The sequence below is a fragment of the Lissotriton helveticus genome, chromosome 3_1 (genome assembly GCF_964261635.1).
Source record: "Lissotriton helveticus chromosome 3_1, aLisHel1.1, whole genome shotgun sequence".
NCBI lineage: Eukaryota > Metazoa > Chordata > Amphibia > Caudata > Salamandridae > Lissotriton > Lissotriton helveticus.
This window is the reverse complement of record NC_136061.1, coordinates 1838820503-1838842940: the sequence shown is the minus strand read 5'-3', so window position 1 is coordinate 1838842940 and position 22438 is coordinate 1838820503. Positions and strand designations below refer to the sequence as shown.

General features: G+C 45.7%; 1 protein-coding gene across 1 annotated transcript in view; it reads left to right on the top strand.

The window, feature by feature from the left end:
* LOC144823882 (mucin-5AC-like) overlaps positions 1-22438 on the top strand; it is a 663881-nt gene that overhangs the window by 199384 nt on the left and 442059 nt on the right. The window contains exons 14-15 of the mRNA XM_078682770.1: positions 9157-9283; positions 15822-16077. Coding sequence (XP_078538896.1) covers positions 9157-9283; positions 15822-16077 — 383 coding nt within the window. The remainder of the gene's footprint in view (positions 1-9156; positions 9284-15821; positions 16078-22438) is intronic.

Genomic DNA, 22438 nt, shown 5'->3' with positions numbered 1-22438 from the left:
GACGGTGATGACCATGTGTTGATGGTTCTTCCGGACAACAGTGAAGTTGAAAGGAGGTGGATTCCTAAAGTGTCCTTTGGTATTCCTGGCAAGCAAGTGGAACTCATGGTGGACTGTGGTTAATTGTACACTATTTTTCCAAGATGTGGGAGAAAGAGTGGCCTCTGGTTCCGCTCTTACCTAAGGACATTGATCCTAGGGTTACCAAGGGGAGAGAATTACTGTTCTTGGCTACTTTTCTTCTCCTATCATTTTTAAGTCAAGGCAAATTGTGGGTAAGATCTATGTGGCAGAAGATGGTCCCACAATCTTGGGTTGGGCACATCAATTTGACCTTCATATTGTCATCGATCACCACGCCCCGGGCCAAATTTTGTCCATGGCTGATGTCACCACTGAGCAAGTGTTGGGAGAAATGGATGATGTTTTTAGAGAGAATCTTGGTGAATTGAGGGGGTACACTCACAAGTTTGTTTTGGAAAAGGGCACCATCCCTGTCAAGCACAGGTTGCGGAGGATCCTTGTTATTGTGAGGGACAAGGTGAAAGAAATGTTAGAGGACATGATCAGGGAAGGGGTTATTGATCCAGTTGAAGCCTCTGAATGGATCTCTGCAGTTGTTATCACAAAGAAGGTTGATTGTAAGCTCAGCTTCTGTGTGGACCTTCGCAATCTTAATCAACATGTGGTTGCGGATACTTTTCCCCTCCATAACATCAATTAACTATTGCTTTTAATCAAGGGTGGTAAGTACTTTTCCAAGCTTGATTTGAAAAGAGCTTAAAACCAAATCAAGCTACAATAGGATCCAAAAATCTCATGGTCTACATTACCATGGAGGGCACCTTTCGCTTCTCACGGGTTGCATTCGGATGGTTCTCCTCTGTCAGTGTTTTTCAGCGGATCATGTCTGATGTTTTCAGGGTTTTGGGGTTTTCCCTGTAGTGCCACTGTTATTGTGCCCATCTGTGTCTTGCTCTAATTCTACCACTATTTTTACTTTCTTGTGACTGCCTGTTCCTTTCGCCGCTGCTGCCCCTACGGCGCCTCCACCCCCGGAATTCCCCCCTCCCGCCTCCCAGCCTCTCCCCCCTCCTACCTCCCATACTTAATGGCAGCAACTGTGCAGTCACGCCACCGTCGCACCAAAGGCAAGCCCGTCTGCACCATTCCGCAACCCAACTGCCACCAGCACCAGGAACCCTTGACCTCCCATTACCCATCGCTACGACACCACCACCCTCCTCGCACTCAACCCTGGAAGACTTCGAGAATGCCAACAGGCCTCGCCGCACATGACCCACGGCCAGTTCTCCTGCCTCCACTGCCGCCAGACCCTCACCGCCACCCCGGCCTATACCACCACCGATGCCATCACAGGCGACACCATAAAATGCATAATCCTCAACGTACGCTCCATACACAAACATGCCATGGAAATCTGGAACCTACTAGACTCTCTCTCGCCCTGCATCGCCTTCTGCACAGAGACCTGGACCAACACATCCTCCGCCCCCGACATCAGCACTGCCATCCCAGACGGATACAAGATCCAGAGGAAAGACCGCCCCAACCACCCAGGAGGGGGCCCAGCCATTGCCCAAAAGAGCACCCTCCACTTCACCACCTCCAGCGAAACCTTCCCCTCTGCCAAACACCTGTACTTCCAGATCCAGACCACCCCCAAAGCCACACTCCGAGGAACCCTCGTCTACAGACCGCCCAGTCCCATGAATACCATTTGCCACCACCATCACTGACTTCATCGCACCCCACACCAGCACCTCAACAAACTACATACTCATTGGAGACCTGAACTTCCACCTCGACAACCCCAGCGACCCCAACGCCACTATCCTTTGTGACAAACTCACCAGCATCGGACTTAAACAACTCGTCAACACATCAACCCGTAGAGCAGCACACACCCTTGACCCCATCTTCGCGGCAGGATACAGCATCCAATTCAGCCAAACAATGTAGCCGCCATGGACCAACCACCACTGAGTACAGTTCGCCATCAACAAACCCAAGGCACCCAAACAAGCCCCACGCCCACCACGAAGGAACTGGAGCAAGGTTACTGACGAGCAACTTAACTCCACCCTCACCCGAGACAACCACACCTGGGTACCCGACGCAAACCACGGGGCCAGAGAACACTACACCTGGATCTCCAACTGCGCAGACGAGCTCGCCCCGCTACGCAACCCCAACAGACAAAGCCCCAGGAAAGCCACCTGGTACACCACCGCTCTCCCAGAAGCCAGACGCACATGCAGACGCCTGGAGTAGAACTGGAGAAACACAAGACAACCGAAAACCACACCACCTACAAGGAAATCATGTTGGATTACCACAACCAGATCAGAGACACCAACAGGAACTTCATCCACAACAACATCCTGGCCAACTCCAAGTAACTTTTCAGTGTCATTAGAGAATTCACCAACCCATGCAGCAAAGCCACAGACATTAACCCCACTGCAAGAACTCTGCGACAAGCTTGGAACCTATCTCCACCTCAAGATCAAAAACCTCTACACCAACTTCAACAAGGATCCACCAGGCGCCACAGATGGCCCCCTGCCCCCCAAAAACACCAGCCAGCCCACCATCTCCAACTGGACACCGATCACGGCTGAAGACACCGCCTCAACCATGAAAAGCATCCACTCGGGGCCCCCACCGACCCTGCCCACCTCACATCTACCACAGAGCCACTGCCGTCATCGCATCCAAACTACAATGCACCATCACCACCACCTTCAAAACAGGCACTGTCCCAGATGACTGGAAGCAAGCTGAAGTAAGGCCCCTGCTCAAGAACCCACAGCTGACCCCACTGACCTCAAGAACTATCAGCCCATCTCGCTCCTTCCCTTTGCAGCCAAAGTTGCAGAGAAAACAGTCAACAGGAAACTGACATGATTCATTGAAGAGAACGCCATCCTCGACCTGTCCCAATCCGGATTCCGAAGCAACCACAGCACAGAGACCGCCCTACTTACCGCTACAGATGACATCCGCACCCTCCTGGACCAAGACCACTCTGCAGCCCTCCTCCTACTCGACCTATAAGCGGCCTGAGACACCGGCTCCCACCACACACTAGTTGCGGACTACATGACGCAGGCATACAAGGAACAGCCCTGGACTGGATCCGATCATTCCTCACTGGAAGAAGCCAAAGGATCAGACTCACACCCTTCCTCGCTGACCCCACGAAAATCATCTGCGGAGTCCCACAGGGTTCATCCCTGAGCCTCACCCTCTTCAACATCTACATGGCACCCCTCGCAGCCATCATCCAACAACACAGCCTCAACATCGTAACCTACGCTGACGACACCCAGCTCATCCTCTCCCCCACCAAAGACCCCACCACTGCCAACCTCAACTTCCAGAAAGGAATGCAAGACATTGCAGTCTGGATTACCAACAGCTGCCTGAAGCTCAAGGCTCAAGGCCGAGAAGACAGAAGTCCTCGGTATCACCCCTTTCACATCGGATAGCACATGGTGGCCGACCGCCCTCGGAAGCCCACCTACCCCCTCAGACCACGCCAAGAACCTCAGCATCGTACTCGACTCATCACTCACCATGAACCAATAGGTCAACGCCGTCACCTCCAGCTGCTTCAACGCCCTCCTCATCCTCCGCAAGACCTTCAAGTGGATCCCCCCTGAGTCAAGGAAGACAGTCCCATGCACTCATCACCATCAGACTGGACTATGGAAACGCACTCTATGCCGGCATCAACAAGTCCCTACTCCGCAAACTCCAGACAATTCAGAACACCGCCGCCAGAATCGTCCTCGGCATTCCCCGACACGAACACATCAGCCAACACCTACGAAGTCTCCACTGGCTCCCCGTGGAGAAAAGAGTAACTTTCATAATTCTTACTCACGCCTACAAATGCCTACACCATTACGGACCCAAATACCTCAACGTCAGAATCAACTTCCACATACCCAAAAGAAACCTCCGATCTTCCATCCTCGCACTGGCCGAAACCCCGTGCATCCACAGAGCCAGAGCAGGCGGAAGATCCTTCTCTCACATTGCAGCCAAGACCTGGAATGAGCTACCGGCAGACACCAGATGCCCCCCTCCCTGAACACCTTCAGGAAAGCCCTCAAGACCTGGCTTTTCGGCTAAACAGATATGCGGACCCCCCTTGCGCCTTGAGACCATCACGGGTGAGTAGTGCGCTTACAATTCCCTCACTGATTGATTGATTGGACCATGTAAAATGTTTCCAGGATGACATCCTGGTTTTTGGTGTGTCTGTGCAAGAACACAATAGAACCTTGAAGGAGGTGATTGGCAGGTTGAGGGAGGTTGGCCTAACCCTTAGGAAGGATAAGTGCAAGTTTCTGGTCGAGGAAATTGAATATCTGGGGCATACCATCTCTGGTCAGGGTGTCCATCCCAAGGCCAATCTTCTAGAGGCTATCATAGATGTCCCATTCCCCATGATAAGGACCAGTTACGGTCCTTTATGGGTTTGATTGAGTATTATGCTAAATTTCTAAAGGGTTTTGCCACCAAAACTGAGGTTCTCAGATTTCTTTTGAGGAAAGGGTGTTCTTTTGTGTGGGGCGATGCTCAACAACACACCTTTGATCTGATTAGTAAGGACATTTGCGAGGCAGATATTCTAGCGCCCTTTGACACTCATCTCATGTCCTTTCTGACCATTGATGCCAGTGTGTGTGGTGTGCAGGCTATACTTTCCCAGTTGCATGAGGTGTGGAGAGAACAATGACGTTTGCCTCGCTCTCCTTGTCCGAATGTGAGAGCAACTATTCGATCATTGAGCATGAAGCTCTTGCAGCTTCCTGCTCCGTGAAGCATTTCAGAACCTTCTTGTGGGGTGTTGACTTTTGTATTTGCACTGACCATAAGCCCTTAGTCAAGGTGTTGAGATGTGGTGGTGTGGATAAAGGATCGGCAAAACTGACCAGACTTGCCTCTAGGCTCCACGAATATTGGTATCAGGTGGCTCACATTCCTGGTTGGAAAAATGCTTAGGCCGATTGTTTGTCTTGTCTGTCTTTGAATAGCACTGGTGAGCATTGTCTGGGTTCTACTTGGGAGCAAGTGGGTGCTGTGACTTCTTTGAGTGATGTTGGGGAATGTGTTGGTTGTGCCTTCTCCTCTGATGAGTGGTGCCATTTTATGGATTTGGATACTGTTCTTAAGTGTGTGGAACGTATGTTAGTTCTTGGGGAACAGAGGGAGAGCACTTTGGCTCCCCCAGTCAGACATTTTGTAAGGGTTTTGGACGAACTGAGTATGAGTGATTTCAAAGTCCTTATGAGGAATGATAAGTTTGTGCCTCTTGACGTTTTGAGACGCAGAATTATCAAGCTTTCGCATGAAGGGCACCTTGGACAAACCTTGACTAAGAAACATGTGTGGGAACATTTCTGGTGGCCTTGCATGGATGAGCAGATCAGGTCTTGGGTGGTGGGGTGTGAGGTATGCAGGGAGAGTGAAAAGAAACTCAAGATGGATAGTCCTGCCATTTTGGGTCACATTGAAGATCCTGGTCTGCCCTGGAGTACTGTTTGTCTTGATTTTATTGGACCTATGCAGGGTGTGGAGGAGAGGTTGAGAAATGCCTTGGTGCTTATTGATGCCTATCTGAGTGGTTGGTTGTCAGATTCATGTCTGATGTCACGACCAAGAGGACCATCGAGCAGTTGAAGCATATTTTTGATGAGGAGGGGCTTCCCCGCATTCTCATCACTGACAATTGCACGCAACTGGGTTTGCATGAGATGAGGGGCTTTCTAAGCAAATGTGGAATCATTCACCAGCTCACGGTCCTTTATAACCCCCAAGCCAACGGCATGGTGGAGTGGGCCAATCGTCGGGTGAAGGGGACCATCTCCATGACTTTACAGAGTGGAAAGGATGACAGGTTGATGGTGAGCGAGATGGTTTGGGAACTTCGCACAACTGTCAACAGTGCGACTGGGTCCACCCCATTTGAGAAGATGCGTGGGAGAAACCCAGCACCAAACTTGTCCCTGCATGGCTGGCTTCTCCCAAGCTGGCTTTCAACTAGGTGGATGGTGTCAAGTCTGATGGCAGAGGTGTGTGTGCTGGTGACTGGGTCAAAGTGGTACATGGAAGACTCTGCAAAGGTTTGTCTAAGTTCTGGGGTTCCTTCAGGGTTAGACAAGCTTTTGACAACTATGTGCTTCTTGAAAATGGCAACAAGTGGAACAAGCGCAAAGTTGCATTGTATACCACAGGGGAGGGAGGCTCCTTGGTGTCTGTACCCGAATCTTTTCGGTGCGCAGATGGTTTAAATGGTTTTATGTTAATGAGTGATGCAGACTTGTCCTACAATGAGACTGTGGTCAGGCGTGAGGTTGGTTCTAGGGATACCTCCAATTCCCATCCTCCTGTTGCTCATGAGCGGAAACAAGAGTTTATATGGTGCTGCCTGTGTGTATTATGTGTCCGGTTTTTAAAAAGTGAAAGCTGCTGTAGGTTTTATACGACGAGTCTTTTTATTTAAATGTGCACTTTACGTTTTTATCTTTGTTCTGTTTTTTAACTCCTTTATGGTGCTATCATGAAGAATAGACTACTGCCACTCTTATGTATAATGTTACCTATTTCATCCCCAAGGGCCTCCCGACTCTCCGTTCTGCCGCGGGGGTGTACTGTCCCTTTTAGGCAGAGAGAGTGAGTGGTTTGGCTCTTTTCCCATCAGGCACGGCCACAGCCATTTTCCTGCGGTTTACGGTCTAGTTGCTCCCAGCTGCTGGTAGCATTTCCGGGCAACCTCAGCATAAATCAAGGATGGGAACCCGGGCGCACAGCGGGCAAGCAGCTGACACGCTAAAGGCGTTCCAAAGGCTAGCCTGTCTGCGCCCGTCTGTGCCTGGACGGCGCCAGGCGCCAGAACCCCTGCTCAACTGATTAAATATAGGAGGGATCAGCTCCCAGCAATTCAGAAAGAGGCTAAGTCACCTTTATGTCGTCCTCTTTCTCTATCTCCCGAGTCAAAATGTATTATTTGTCAAAACTTCAATTTTGATCTTAAAGAGACCTTTATAGAACAACAGGGTCCTAGGAAATCTATAGAAGCCCCAATAGGAAAAGTGGAGAGGCAGGAATCAAATAGGGAGTTCTTATGTATGCTTCTTAATACTAGATCTCTTATAAAAAAACAAATACAAGTTTGTAAATTTTTTGAAGCAATATAATCCAGATATAGCTTTCCTATCTGACCAGGACTTGAATATTGCGATTCCCAATGGATATACCATTGATCTCCTGGACAGAATAGGCAAGAAAGGGGGTGGGGTTGCACTTGTGTTTCGCAATTCAATAACGGCTAGTTTTCAGACAATACTCCAGCTGGACTGTGAGGCACTTGGTTTTGCCTTAAACAGGATAATACAGTTACCTTCTAGGGCCTACTGATTTATCGCCCGCCAGGCCCAAAGGCTGATTTCATTCATGGAATACAGGATTTTATGGAATCCTGTATAAACTGTTCCAGTTTTATCTTAGTAGGCGTTTTCAATTTTCATTTGGAGTTGCAGAATAATTGTCTAGTTGATACTCTAAAGAGTTTTAATTGAAACCAGATGATAACAGAGTCAACTCACCTTGCCAATCATACTCTGGATGGTGTATTTACTAATAATCCGGAGTTAAAAATTGATAACGTTCTGCCAGTAATATTGTCGGATCATGAGGTCATCTTTTTCACACTTGGCTTCTCCACCCGCAATGTTCCAGATAACAACAAACTGAGAAGCGAAAACTATAGGCCTTGGAAAAAGCTGAATGTAAAAGAATTGAGGGACATACTCTCCAATACTTACCCAGTGTCCCATGGCAACCCAAATAATGCTGCAGTGACTTGTACACAGTGGCTAAACTCAGCTGCACTAAAATTGGTGCCAGAAAAGACAGTAAAAAGCTATAGGAAGTATCCATCTGCTTCCTGGTTTTCACTGGAGCTTAAGGCCTTTCATGGGAAATGCCGGATGCAAGAGCGCCAATGGAGGAAGGATTACTGTACAAACGAGAGGGTTAAATATAAAGAACTACTGAGGCAATACAAGGACCTAATAAAATCTGCTAAAATATTATTTTTTTCTGGAAAGTATAAGCACAGCAAAAAACTCCAGTAAAGATCTTTTTAAAACAATTAAATCCCTGTCCAAACCGAATGCTGAGTGCTCTGGTAGTCCTGATGAGGCTTTTTGTAATACGCTGCCAATTTTTTTCCAGTCTAAAGTTAACTCTATCTATTAAGATTTTTTTCCTGCTGCAGATATTCCTGTCAGCTGTCTGTGTACCACAGAAGGAACCACATTAAAAATGTGTTTTGTGGAGTAGAAAAATCTCTCTTAAACAATGGTGGCCAGCACTGATCAGGCGGGGCAGGGTGGGGGGGAATGGGAATGTAAAAAAAAAAGTTAAAAAAAACGTATCTTATCACCACATCCCCAACCTCTGCTCCCTCTTGCCTCCGTTCTCGGGCCGTAACAGCAACCAGGAAGAACACCCAGGCTCCCCTGACCAATCACAGCGCTGCAATGAAACATTGTTATTGGTGTGAGTGTCGTGGTTCTGTGCTCAGACGGAGACGGGGCCTGGATATGTTCTCCACCCTGGCTGTGATATAAACCCAGAGGGCCGTCCAAGCATTTATGCACACATGGAGTGGGCAAACCACTCCTCCCCTGCCCTGCTCTGAGAGCAAAGCAACCCTGCCCACAAAGCAGCTGAAAAGAATAAAATGATGATAACAACAAGTTATTATAATTTTTGTTGTTCCTTTCATCACACTGTTTAAATGCAGTAGGGCAACGCTCCTCTGCCTTAGCGCAGGAGCCACCACTGCTCCTAAACCAGACCCGCAAAATAAAAAACATTAGTAACTGGATGTACAAACAGAGAGACAGGTCGTCTGATTGAATGAAGACACTGATGGTTACGATCGGCTTATTGACGATATGGCATCCCAGCCCTTCTCATTGGCTGACCCTCAAGGATCTTTTATGCATGACATGCTCTGAGAATGGCTGTGTGAACAATGTATATGTGGTGGTGGTACTATGATATTTCTGCTGCTGCTACTAACAGAGAATCGGCTTTCTTGTTCACCAGAACTGTATGTTTGATACCTGCAACTGTGAGAAGAGTGAAGACTGCCTATGTGCTGCTCTCTCGTCCTATGTCCGGGCCTGTGCCTTCAAAGGGGTCCTATTGATCAACTGGAGAGAGAATATTTGTTGTAAGTATTACAACTACTTCCAGTTGGACATATGGTATGCATCCTTTGCTGACATAATATTTATGATGTGCATTTCAGTCTCAAACTTCTGAGCATGTATATCAAGCAAAGTGAAACATTAGCAGCAAAATTATTTTTTAGGATTAAAGGGGTCCCCCAGTGTAAAGAAAAACATTTCTCTTTACTCAATCCTACATCTCTAACAATTACTTACAATAGGCATTCTAGATGTTGCTTTGATTGATGATGTTTGCTGCGGTTTCTAGATGTATTGTGACATCATTCTATGGATACTCCAATTAAGATCAATTTTAGTTTGTTTTCTACATGTGATCCGCATCTACTTTATTCATGATCTTCTGTTCTTGGTTTCCTTTGCAACTAGAAGATGAACAGCCAAAATGATCTGACCTAAAAGACAATATTTCCTTCTTTTTTATATTTCTTATCAATGTGCTGTATAGTTCATGAGAATTGAGCCCAGTTCTCCTGTGCTAATCAACTTCCAAAGCTTTCCAGGAACGTAAGCACTGATTGCTTGGCTGATAGTACACTAGTAAAAAAAACACATTGATTAAATAATTTTGTGCAAATTGTTTTCTACAGTTGATTTTCAGGTAAATGGTTCTATCCTCCAGCAGGAGAAACATACTTGACTTTTTCTCGCAATGAAATGCACAATTGGGTACAGGGAAAAAGACATGTCAATCAGAAAGAAAATTCAAGAAGAGTTTATAGAACAGCAACAAATATTTACAAAAAAAATAATAAAGGCTGTGGATAGGAATTAGAAATTTAAGGAGAGGGGTCACTTGAAGTTCTCTTACTCACATGGGAAAAGATCACACCCCTTTTCTTCTGTTGTTGGTAAGTAGGGATTGAAGAGGTTTCATGCAGAGACTGAAGATGATGTGGCAGAGTATGGATTCCCAGACTACTCCTCATAAAATGTGGAGTTCTTGAAGCTAGAGGTTCTTATCTGAATGGGTTGGTGATGGCAGGTGAGGTTGAAGGTGAACCTTTCTGACCTGTATCCGAGAAGTGGTCTTGAAAACTCCAGAAACGTCAAGTAGTACTTTTTATTGTTGATGAGAGGAGTTTACTAAAATACTGGAAGACTAGCAGTCTCCAAGCTACATCATGGTCTGAAGCCAGATTAATACTCCAGCAGGAAGATATGTTTGTAGATCTAATTATGTAGTGGAGTGAGTAGGAGAGTGGTAGGGCAATTGATGGAAAGATCATCCGGGCCCAGTGTTGGTATTTTTCTAATGGAGGTAAACGTCTTTTGTATTTTGAGTTCATCCCGGAAGGTTCATTGGTTGAGTGGTGGCTGCTGATTGGGAGTGGGGTTTAAGGACATCTCCAATTTGTGAATTCCCTATAAAACAAGTAGAGTGACGTCTCGAAATAATGTTTTCTTGAGGAATTGGAAGATGTTGATGAGTTAGTCATGCAAGATGAGGTTAAAAATTGCCATTTGATAGTGTGATGGGATGCGGAATGAATATCTGTCTAAAACCATCTGTCAGGGTTCTGATTCTTTTTATCTTCTAGAAAAGGAGTGATTGACGGCATAGTATTTGTTGATTAAATGTGGAACAGAAGAGTCTTTCAGAGACTGATGCAGTGTTTAAGTGCCTGGAAGAGTACTTTTTTTCTAATGGTTCCTAGGTTGCCTCAGAGGGGTACAATTGGTGGGAGAGATTTCAGTATAGGCTTGTGTTTTTAATGGGCTGTTGGATGGATGATGTCTGATTTCACACTGTAGAAGACTGGGCAAGACCTGTTGCTGGCCAAACAAAGGTCTCTGGTGGGTGACTATCCAAGGGATGGAAATCACAATGTTCCCAATTAGGTATTATGTAGATGGAGAATTATATTAGACAGCTTTCATATGTCACTGTGTTGAGTCCATATAATGTGTTCTAGATCCAGGGCATTCTCATGCTTTTCTGTTGCTCACTGTTCGTTATCAGACAACAGCCTCATGATGTACCCTTATCTTTCCAGTCTCCCTTGGCTGCTTCACTGAGCCAGTCTCCTACTCATAGCAGACCTCTTGTTGTCAGCTTTCAAATCAGCCACTGCAGTTGCCGAAGATGCAAAGCTTAAGTAGCACAATCACAATAAGTGACAAGTTAGTCTCATTAAAAGATGTGGTCAAGGTGTGGGCTGGACTGTACTGATCAGTTGACCCAGGACGTTGTTTGGCTTTACAATATGAATATCTGGCCAGGCCAATCAAGTGCTTCTTCCTTTTAGCAGATACATAAATGAAAACAGTGCTATCCGTGAGAAAAGTACATCCTCCATCAACACATTTGCAGTGGGTTTAGATGACTCGGTTTGAAAGAGGTGTATAGGAGGGTGCGCATGATGCATTTGTGCATCTTTCTCCACCTGTATGATAGGGACTGTTAATACTCAACAGCACCATCTTGCAATCCTCTGCCTCCCCTGAGTAATCAATCTAACTAATGACAGCAACAGCAACACAGGAGTATCCTCCACTAGCCGATGGGGCACTGAAATTAAATGTACCTTTTTCACAGCTACATGAGAAACCCATGTGAGCAAATGTCAATGAAACACATGCCTATGTTTACTCATTCATGGTGTGTTATACACTAAATGAACCAGCATCCAATTACAGGGTGTCAATGTACATATTTGTGGCTCTAGATGCAACTTTAACTTCCCCACACGTTTTACATTTCTTCCAGTGAATTATGGGCCTGCTACTTCAGGTTGAGTGGCTAGGTTGCCGATAGAATTCCTTTTAGTAGGTCATTGGGCAAGCAGGAGCTACTGAGACCAACTGTGGTGGTTGAGGCCTGCTATTCTTGATGTCCAGGGACCAGGCCTACTGTGGGCTCTGAGTAACTGGGCTAAGTACCCCTTCTGCCCTTGACTCTCAGTGGCAGCACGAGTTGAGCAGTCCTAGGCTTCTCGGAGAAGAGGTAGGTGTAGGGTGACCACAGGCTCAGAAGTCAATGTACTTCAGGAACCACAATAATTGAATGTCCAGCCAAATATTTACTTTTATAAAAAGTAGTATTTAGAAACACACACAAGGTGAACAATGGAACACACTAAATAATAATGCACTCTTCTTTAGCTCTATATTCTAACACAGTCCCTTAGGTCACCTGAGTTCCTCTCTTCTTGATGCAGACTTATTCCCTGTTTTTTGAGGCAACAAGTCCTGGACTTAAGTCGAATTTGGCTTTCTTCACAGATGAGCAGTAGTGTTGTCACAGCAAGCATGGTGTCTGGATCTTTATGGGGCTCCTCCATTGTCACTGAAAGTACTTCTTGTCTCCGATGGCAAACCTGGGTGCTATTTGAGTTCTGATGACAAAATGACATCTCTGAACTCCCAGTGGCACATCGTTCATGGGCAATGGCCCTCAGATTCCTCCGAGGCTCCCATCTGGAATACAGGAGTCACACTCAATGTGGCGCCTGTTTTCGGATCAATTCCTTTGTAGTCCACTCCATAGAACATTCTGTCACAGCTGGAGTGTCTCCAAATCGGACTGCTCCAAACACAGGCGCTGGGAGTAACTAGAGGATCACACCTGAATGTTAGCCTCAGTAATATGTGTGTCAAAATCTTACAAACGGAACTCAGCCTTACTCTTTATGACTCCCATATCAACCCATCTCCTTACTGAGATGTTTTGACGCTTCTTTGACCCTAAATGAGTTATTTTAAAGTACACGGAGCACCTGCCTCTTGTTTCTGCAGTGTGTCTCCCACCCAACTCTCAGGAATGCAGCAATCCACAAATCTGTCTAGGGTGCTCCTCTACCTCCACATGCTCCTCCAGCAGGCCCAGGGTTCCCCAGAATGGAAACCATAGACTTCCATGTATTGTGCCTTTCACAAGCACACATACATCCCTGCACCAAATCACAAGTACGCATACTCACCAGTGTGCACACGCACTCCTGTGCGCTGACTCTCCTGTACTATACCACATCTAAGGCACACATACATACCCATGCAAACGAGCAATCATGCACACTGACTGGCACGGCATACAACCCAATGCAGGTCAAGGATGACCTAATCACACAGCAGCGGTTCTTTACAGAAGTAGACCAGAAAGCTCCATTTTAGTGACACAGGTAAGAAGGCCTATTCCCTCTACTGATTATTAATATTGAAAACACAGTATGCTGTCACCACCGCTCTTATGCCGTTTAACTCCCAGTGGAGGCAGCAGATTCTCTTTAGGTGCTCCTCCTGGTCTAAGCAAGATTGCAATCTGTGAAACAGGTCTAGGTCATGGAGCACATGCATGATCCGTGCTCAGCTTCACCAAAAATTATTACCAAGGACCCAGCTGGGGCACTCAGGGCATGGATAAACGTCCATTACCATGCAAGGGACTTTTCTTTCTCAGCAGTTGCCAATAGCCATGTGTCAGCAGGTTGTAGCCTAGGGCTACTGCATCATGGTTGAAGTGAATCAGGGTCAGTAGGTGTGAATATACGCTGACACGTATTCTGCCCGGAAATATCCACATTTGTAATTCTGTAGTGAATGGGCATGCTTTAATGTAAACAATACTGTTTTCAGAGGGCGGCAGTATAGAGGTAGCATTGGCTATATTGTCTATACTTGACTCTAGATTTGTTAGACGGCAGGTAATTTCTCCTTGTTTTGTTTTGTGTTTGTTCACTGCTGACAGTGACATACCAGTTCAGATACAGTGCAGTCTTATCATATGTTGAGAAATGTCTTCTCGGTAATTTAAGGGGAACCGCTCTCTTGCTTTAGGGGCAATGTGGCACTTGTAGGTTGTCATTGTAATGGATATCGTGTCCAGGACATGGGCAATCGTGTCCTGTGTGAGTTCCTGGGTGGTAGGACACGACAATGGACATGCCAATGTGTTAGGTTAGAAAATGTGCCTTTCTGAGGTGCTGAATTTGGCGTGGGAGTTACAGGATATGTCAAATGTAATAGTTGAACACTCGCAAGTGTGTGATTGCCAAAGTATTTTGCTGTATACGCAGCATCTGACATTAGTTGTTTATGAAGTTGTGCTTTTTTGGGTGTATTGTAGTTGGGATGGGGAAACAACGTATGGGCAAGTGCTACCCTGACTCTCTGTAGATGTTGAAGTCAATCCCACTACTATGTTCCTCAAACTGGTCAGACTAATAGGACTGTTGTCTGACATTGTGGGTCCTGTTATAGAGATGTGTAATTAGGTTGCTAGACGTGGAATACATATATGATTCAATGTGGTGCTGCTTGTCAAATGTGACATATTGAACAAGTAGGATGTGACATTCCCAATGAGTGCACGACTGGATGATATATCCCCTTCATAAATTACATCGAGTGGCACGCATAAGGATGCTGTCTCACTGACTGGCGGTGTGTGAATGGGCACATCCTATGCAATACGTGTTGGCAAATATGACTTCTTCCTTTTTCTTGTACTTTTATATCTGTTATGTTGGTTCATATAGATGGGCGCAAGAGGGACAAGAAAGTAGAACATTTGTGCATTTATGACTGGTGAAAAGGTGTAACTAAGGTAGGGTGACGAACAATACGCAAGTAGACACCAAAATAACTTATGCACATGAATAGGCCGATGCGGACACCATGCATTACTTACAGGACTGTATTTCATTTGTGAACCCTGCCCATTGTTCTTCATTACAGCTATGTTCCAATAAAGTTAACACGTTTACATTTCCGTGACTTGTCGGTTACCTTAAAAAAAATCATTGTAGGACACACAACTACAGATTATATCATGAATTGTTTTTGTGTTGTATAATATTGTTCACGTGGGGGAGGCTTGACTGGCCGGTATGCTGCCCATTGTCGAGTAAAGACAATTTATCGTATGGAGACAGAGCGAAATTGGTGCTCAAGATGACCTACTTGGAAGGGCCCATTGGCGAGAAGAGATTGAGTCCTAGTTGTCACTACCGTGATCATGCGATTATTATTTTATAGCAGGCAAAAAGTGCTAGCATCAGAATACACTGATAAAGGATAGTGTGAGGGTCGGAGAACGAAGAGGAAATCAGTGCAAAAGTGATGTCTACAACCATTTTGTAAGATTTTGTCCATGGCCTTCCATTGCCATATGCAATCATTTTTGATTCTTTATGGGACGAAGTAGTCTAGACTTCCCTGCAATGGCATCCTCCGTTGCAATACAATTGGTACGTATTGCTTTTCAGTGCATCAGAGAATACCCTCTCTCGAGTCAGCCCTTGAACAATCAATATGCATTAATTTCCTGAAAAAATGCTCCCATCTGATTGATACATTCAGATGGGTTTAACTTTATGCGGAATGGAAGCCTCACATTTTAATCGGTCACCATGAGACGATATTTACTTGCCTTCGTTCTTGGTAGAAAAGGTGCTGTCCACATTTTTCATTCAGCCCAATTAAATTGTTAATTCAGTTTATGCTTGGGATCTACTTTTCTTGTTTCTTTTATTTCTCTTAAAAACGTGTTCTAAATTAAATTGTATTTTTCTTTATTAAAAGCTAAATACATCAGCAACTGCCCCGAATCCCAGACATACAGCTACAACATCAGCAGCAGCCAGGCTACTTGTCGCTCGCGCAGTGAACGGGATATCACGTCCAGCCTCAAGTTTGTCCCCGTGGACGGCTGCACCTGTCAGGACGGAGCCTTGATGGATGACGCCGGCAAATGTGTGGCCTTGGATGCCTGCCCCTGCTACTACAAGATGTCTGCCATGCCGTCTGGCGAGGTCATCCGTGAAAGCGGAATCATGTGGTAAGATGAGTTGACAGACTGGAAATTGACGATGAGCCCCACCAAACTTTATAGATAAATAAATAAATAAATAAATAAATGTCATTGCACCAAGACACTCTTTGGAGGGGCAGGGCATGGAGGCCTTAAAGCTCTGGAGTAAAATACCCATGCTGGAGTTCCTTAAGTGAATGAGCATTAAATAAAAGTAGTGCTTTTTCGTTAATTCTGAAGTGTGATGGAAACAAAGATTTTAAGACCAAAAAAATCAAGACCCTTTATATGGTGATGCACAAATGACAAATATTGAGGGTCATATTTATGAGACAGTTCTTGCACAACCCCATTATGATGCAAGGGCGATGCAAACTTAAGCCATATTGTTGAAGCAACGCAAAGCCACTTTGCATGGCTCTAAGTGGCTCCACAAATTAGAGTGATGCAATACAGTGCAAATTGATGCTTTACTCTGCCCTGATTAGGCATTCTGTGGGCATTGGGTGGGTGTTCTAACCCAACTACTATGGTTTTGGATGCCTTTCCAGATTCATGAGACCTCATAAACCTGGGAATGCACCAAAAAACATAAGCCTCCTGAGGAGAGGCGTAACAAGGAAAAATATTTTTATTTCTCCTCGTTCTTTTGCATTTCTGTGTGTGCTTCATTCTACAGCGCACATAGAAAGAGGAAACAGCCTTTCGAAATTATTGTTGTGTAGGAATGTGTCTCTTTCTGCGCAAAACAATCCTGCCTACAACACATGCACCCTTGCTCCAAGGTGCAAGGTTGCCTGTGTTGGCACTAGGCTGTCAAAGTGACATGAGCACATGGGGAAAGAACAGCTGCGGCCCATGCAGGTAGGAGCGGTGGGGCGGTGGGACCAGCTGATAGGGAATGTCGACGGACGATGAAGAGGGGAAATTAATTATTTATTTAATTTTCCCTCACCATCGTCTGTCGAAATCCCTCCTCACACGGCCCCACCACTCTTACCTGCAGACGCCGTGGCTGGAAAAGAAGAGTAATGCTCAGTTTTTGATAAATATGGTGCATTCCTGCCCTTTCAATGTAACACATGTCAGCTCAGCAAGGTGGCTTGCTGCACTGCCCTGAACCACAAATGTCATAAATATGCCCCTTGCTGAATACCGTCTTCCACACATTATCATATGTGTGCTAGTAGAACTGTATGTCTGTGCAAATGTAGTGGTTATTTTAAGGTAAAATATGTGCTGTCTGTAAATAACAGTGTGCTACCACAGCATAATTAAGTAATACATTTGCAACAGTGTGCTCTAAAATGCATCATCAGCTGCATATTACAGCCTTACCCCTCTCTTTCAGAATAGGCGTGGTTCATTTGCAATACTTGTTGTTTGTGTGATGCTTGGATTTTTCATAATCCCTATGAGTATAGTGATATAATATTGATGTCAGCACCCCCACCCCCTCTAAAAATTGTTCCTGCACTACTGCAAAGTCTTCAGAGTTCTTAAAACAGATTAAGAGTGAACAAAAGATAATTAATACATTTCATACCCTAAAGATAGGTGAGTTTGTTTCCATACACAGCTGGGTGAATACAGTAACAATGCAGGAGCCTACAGTGGAAACTCGAGAGTGCCTTGGGCTGTGAATGAAACATGTCTGAACTCAAGATATGATTGATTCTTCGTGTAGTATTAGGGAGCTAGGGATTCTGAGATGGAAAGCACGCTAAATTACAAGAAACGGCCCAGGAGAGAGCTTTTTGCATAAATCTTGTTTTTCAGTGACCCATGGATCCTTCATGTAGGTTTAAGGAGAGCCACTGAATGTTATGACACTGAAAAGGTGACCTTTACAGTAAAAACTTAATTTGAAATGTAGCTGGGGTGTTCTTTTTTGGGGTGCCTGAAGTTTAGCTTACTGAGCATACATGTTTAGAATAAGGCCCTATTGCCAATAATGATTTCACTGGCATTACTGGAGAAGTTGAATCTGGTGGTTTGTCATTAGTTCACCTTCAGATTGTCAAACATGTTGGGCATGTAGGGATAGCCTGGACCCAGAGTCATTCTGATAGACACTTTGGTAGCAATCAATTTATATATTGTATGAATCTGAACTGTAACTTTGGGTAGTAAAGGGTGAGTGTTAGGAACTGAGGTTTCTGTTAGGCAGAGTGTAGGTACACCCTGTCGAAGAAGGAGCCCCAATCCCAGCAGTCAGGCTTAACTTAAGAGGCAATGTGTAAAGCATTTGTGTGCACTTAATTTACAGTAACACAGTAAAAAAATCTCTAAAAAGCTCCAACACCAGTTTACAAAAATAGAGAATATTTATCTGAGTAAACCAAGACCAAAATGATAAAATCCAATAAGTAGTACTTGAGAAATGAATTTTTAAAGATAATATCTATATACAGTTCTTAGAAGGCAATAGCACTAGAAGGTTACTTGAAATCGTGCTGGACCAGGGTAAATCCAAAGTTTCAGGCGGAACACGATGAAGGGCAGGCCAGCTAAAGGACCCATGCAAGGCCCCCTAAAAAAGTAACTTGGATGGAGCAAGCCTAGGCATTGGAATACCTGATGCCCCTGTTCCGCTTCACTCCGTCAAGTTGGTGCATAAAAGTTGTGCCCTGCAGTGGTATCTTTGGGTCAGTGTTGTGTCATCAAACCTCACAGTCAGGTTGATGTATCGCTGTTGAGCTGCATATGAATGTCCTCTGATCGGCACTGCGTTGGCGTCGGAGGGCACAGCATCAGTTCCACTCAGCGCAGTGGTGATGATGTATCAATGTTTGTAGAAACAGCTGCAGAACCCACTTCTGAGGCTCATGAATCGAGGGGGCACCTCAGGCAAGGATAAGACTCATAGATAGCAGAGTCCTGCAGCACCAGCAGAATTGCAAGAAGTGTTTTATGACCCTGAGACTTCAGAGAACAGGAGTCAAGCAAGCAAGTAAGCCATTGGAGAAATTTGGGTACAAGGATGTAGAGAGTAGGCCGAGGCCCTCCCACTCCTAGCAAGAAAAAGCAGGCAGCAGGCCAATAAAGCAAAGCATGCAGTGACGTGGCAGTTCCACCGACAGCAACAAGCTGGCCAACACAGCAAAGCAGTTAGCAAATTGGCAGCCCCATCTGTAGCACAGCAGTGCTTCTTCCAGGCAGAATATCCTTGCTTCCAGCAAAGTTCTGATTTGGGGGGTTTCAGGGTCCAGTGCTTATTTCCAAAGTGCCTTTGAGGTGGGAGAGACTTCATAGAGACCTTTGAAGATCACACGTTCCCTGCCTTTCCTGGCCTGGCTCCAGACTCACAACAGAGGGGAGTGGGGACAAGCACAGCCCAATTCAGGTGCAAGTGTCATCTCCTCCCTCCTAATCTACCTCAAGACGGCCCATCAGCCTGGTGATGGGCAATCAGCATGCAAATGTCACACACCTGCTCCCTTTTTGTGACTGTCTAGAGGAGATTCAAAAGACCCAGCTGTCACTCAATCCAGAGGTGTTTTCAGAGACAGGCAGAGACACAGAACCATTCAGTTAAGAAAATGCCAAATTTCTATAAGTGGCATTTTTAGATGCACAATTTAAAATCTGGCTGCACCATAAATTGCAATGTTACATTATTTGCCCTGAGATGCCAACCTCCAAATCTCTATCTTTTCCCAATTGGAATTTGTACTTAACCTGTTTGCTGCTTCGAACGTTCAGCGCTAGTGCGGAACGTTCGAAGAAATAGGTGCGGCCGCGTCGGCCGATGGACGTGCGCAGCACCAGGGAGGTAGCTCGCGCGACGTCTGACGGTAGCAGCGAACAGGTTAAAAGATGTGTTCGAGGCATGTGAGCTGTGGATCACATGCTGTGCATAGCCCGCCATCTAGTGTTGGGTCTGCATGTTTGCACTTTGTTTTTCTTCGAAGAAGTCTTTTCCAGTCACAAGGTAGGTGACACCTCCTTTTGGTGATAGTGTACATGGGCATTGACTCCACTGTTAGATTGTTTTTTTCTGCCATTGGGTTCATATGTGAATTTCTGCACTCCGGTTCTGCACTGTCTCTTGGGTTCCCTTTGACTCACAATTCACTACCCTTGATGTTATTGTTTCTCGATCTCGCTTCTCATACTCCACGTACCGTTTCAACTCAGAGATTTTCGATCGGAAACCCGTTGGGCCTACCCGCACCGGGCACGCTGCCAGTCGATGGAACTGGCTCCATTCAAGCTCTATCCCGGGTGTTGCTCCAAGTTTCCGCGTACTGACCTGCACAGAATGTCCAACCGCTGTCTATCCCCGGAACACGACGAGAAAGACTGTGAAGCGTGACGATCGTATTGATCAAAGAAGACGCTTCGTGACTGTCGGACTGGACATCACGATATGCAACAACAAGGCAGCTCCGTACCGGCATATTCAGCGAAGATTCCAATCGAGAAGAACAAGCAGCTGAAGGAGCCGAGGAAGCAGAACACATCTCGGTGTCTGAGGCCGACTCCGACATGGAAGTAGAGGAGCAAGTTACACCGGGTCAGCGTACTGTGAGTACAGAAGGCCCCGTGCCTCAACAGCTCTGGTCCTACCTCTGCCTGCGGGCCAAGGTCAGCACCGCAACAAAGTTTTGAGCGCCCCACCCCCAGGATCGGAGCCGAAACACAAAGACAAGCCTTCTAGCTCAGGCTCGAGTCGACCCCATGCCGGCACCGAACAAAAATCCTCGGCGTTGAAATCAAAGCATGTCATCGTCCACATCCCACCTTTATCGAAAACAAAATCTCAATAACCGAAACATTTGGAGCCGAAACTTTCGACGCTGAAAATAACAAGCCAAGACAAAAAGACTCCACCAAAGGAGCCTCGGTCCGACGTTCCACCTTCGGATCCGAATCAGAAAGAGCTGGTTATAAACCCAGACACTGGACATATCTATGCCAAATTGCCTGAAAAAAAGGCAAATGGGCCAAAGAGGAGTACCACATTCCTTTGAAGAGAAAACATGTGGGTACTAACCCTTCACCACCTTATATTCCACCTCCTTTGCCCACTGATCCTAACTTAATCATCACACCCACAAATTCACCACCACCTCTATCACCTGACCCACAGGTTGAAGGAGAAGGGGATGGGGATCAAGACAGGCCACAAGATACTTACCCATGGGAGGACTATGACACTGACCCAAACACGGATAATGACCCTGAGTTATATCCATCTAGACCCTCATCACCCAACTACAATATAGGTTACATTGAGCAACTTAACAGAGCTGCTCATTACCATGGAGTGGAACTACATAAAGAGGCTTTAGAGGAGGATTTCGTATTTGAGACCCTAAGTTCCTCTTAAAGAACTACCCATACACTGTCAATGCTTAAGGGGATGCTTAATCACGCAGATTCGTTTTTAAAGACCCTGGCAAGAATCATTACACCAAGGGTTGAGAAAAAATATATACCTGCACTCACTGACCCTGCCTACATCAAAGGTCAGCTGCCCTTAGACTCTCTTGTGGTTTCTAACACTCTCAAGAGAGCTAACTCATAGACCACAGGTGAGGACCCACCCCCTGAAAAAGAGTTGAAACTAATTGATGCCTCTTGTAAAAGGGCAGTGTCACAAGCAGCTAATCATTGGTGCATCGTCAATGGTCATGCTTTGTTAGCCATTTATGATAATGGTCATTATGATGAGTTAGAAAAGCTCATGCAATTTTAGCCTGATGAACATAAATCTAAGGCTAACGATCTTATTTAGGAGGGCAAACTAACCACCAATACCTCCATAAGGTTCGCCCTACAGCAGCATATACAGCAGCTCGAGGTAGTAAATACGAGCGTACTGCTACACAGGCATGCTTGGTTGAGGATTTCAGGTTTCGAACCTGAGGTGCAAGCCTCTATTCTCAACCAGCCATTTGAAAAAAAAAACACCTCTTTGGTCCAGCAGTTGACACCTCACTAGAAAAAATTGAAGATAATATCGAGGTTGCAAAGTCCATGGGGACCTTGCAGTTACCCCCGGGTACAGGTTCCTTTCGTCCCTCCTTTTACAGGGGTGGCTCCAAGAATATATTTCCATAGAAAATCCCTCCTCCTCTTACAAGGGTAACAACCAATTGCCCTCATTAAGAGGCTATTTCAGAGGAAGTTTCAGATGAAACAACATGAAGGGAAGAGGCACTAGCAACTCCACACGCACTTTCCCCGCAAATAACAAGCAGTGACTTATTTGCACTACCTCCCAATCATTACTCTCCTGTTGGGGGGCGTCTCTCCCAATTTCTTCCTGTCTGAAAAACAATCACCTCAGACAAATGGGTTCTACAAATTATCCAATATGGTAACTGCCTGGAACTTACAGACACTCCCCCAAACATTCTTTCACAATCCAATAAAATGC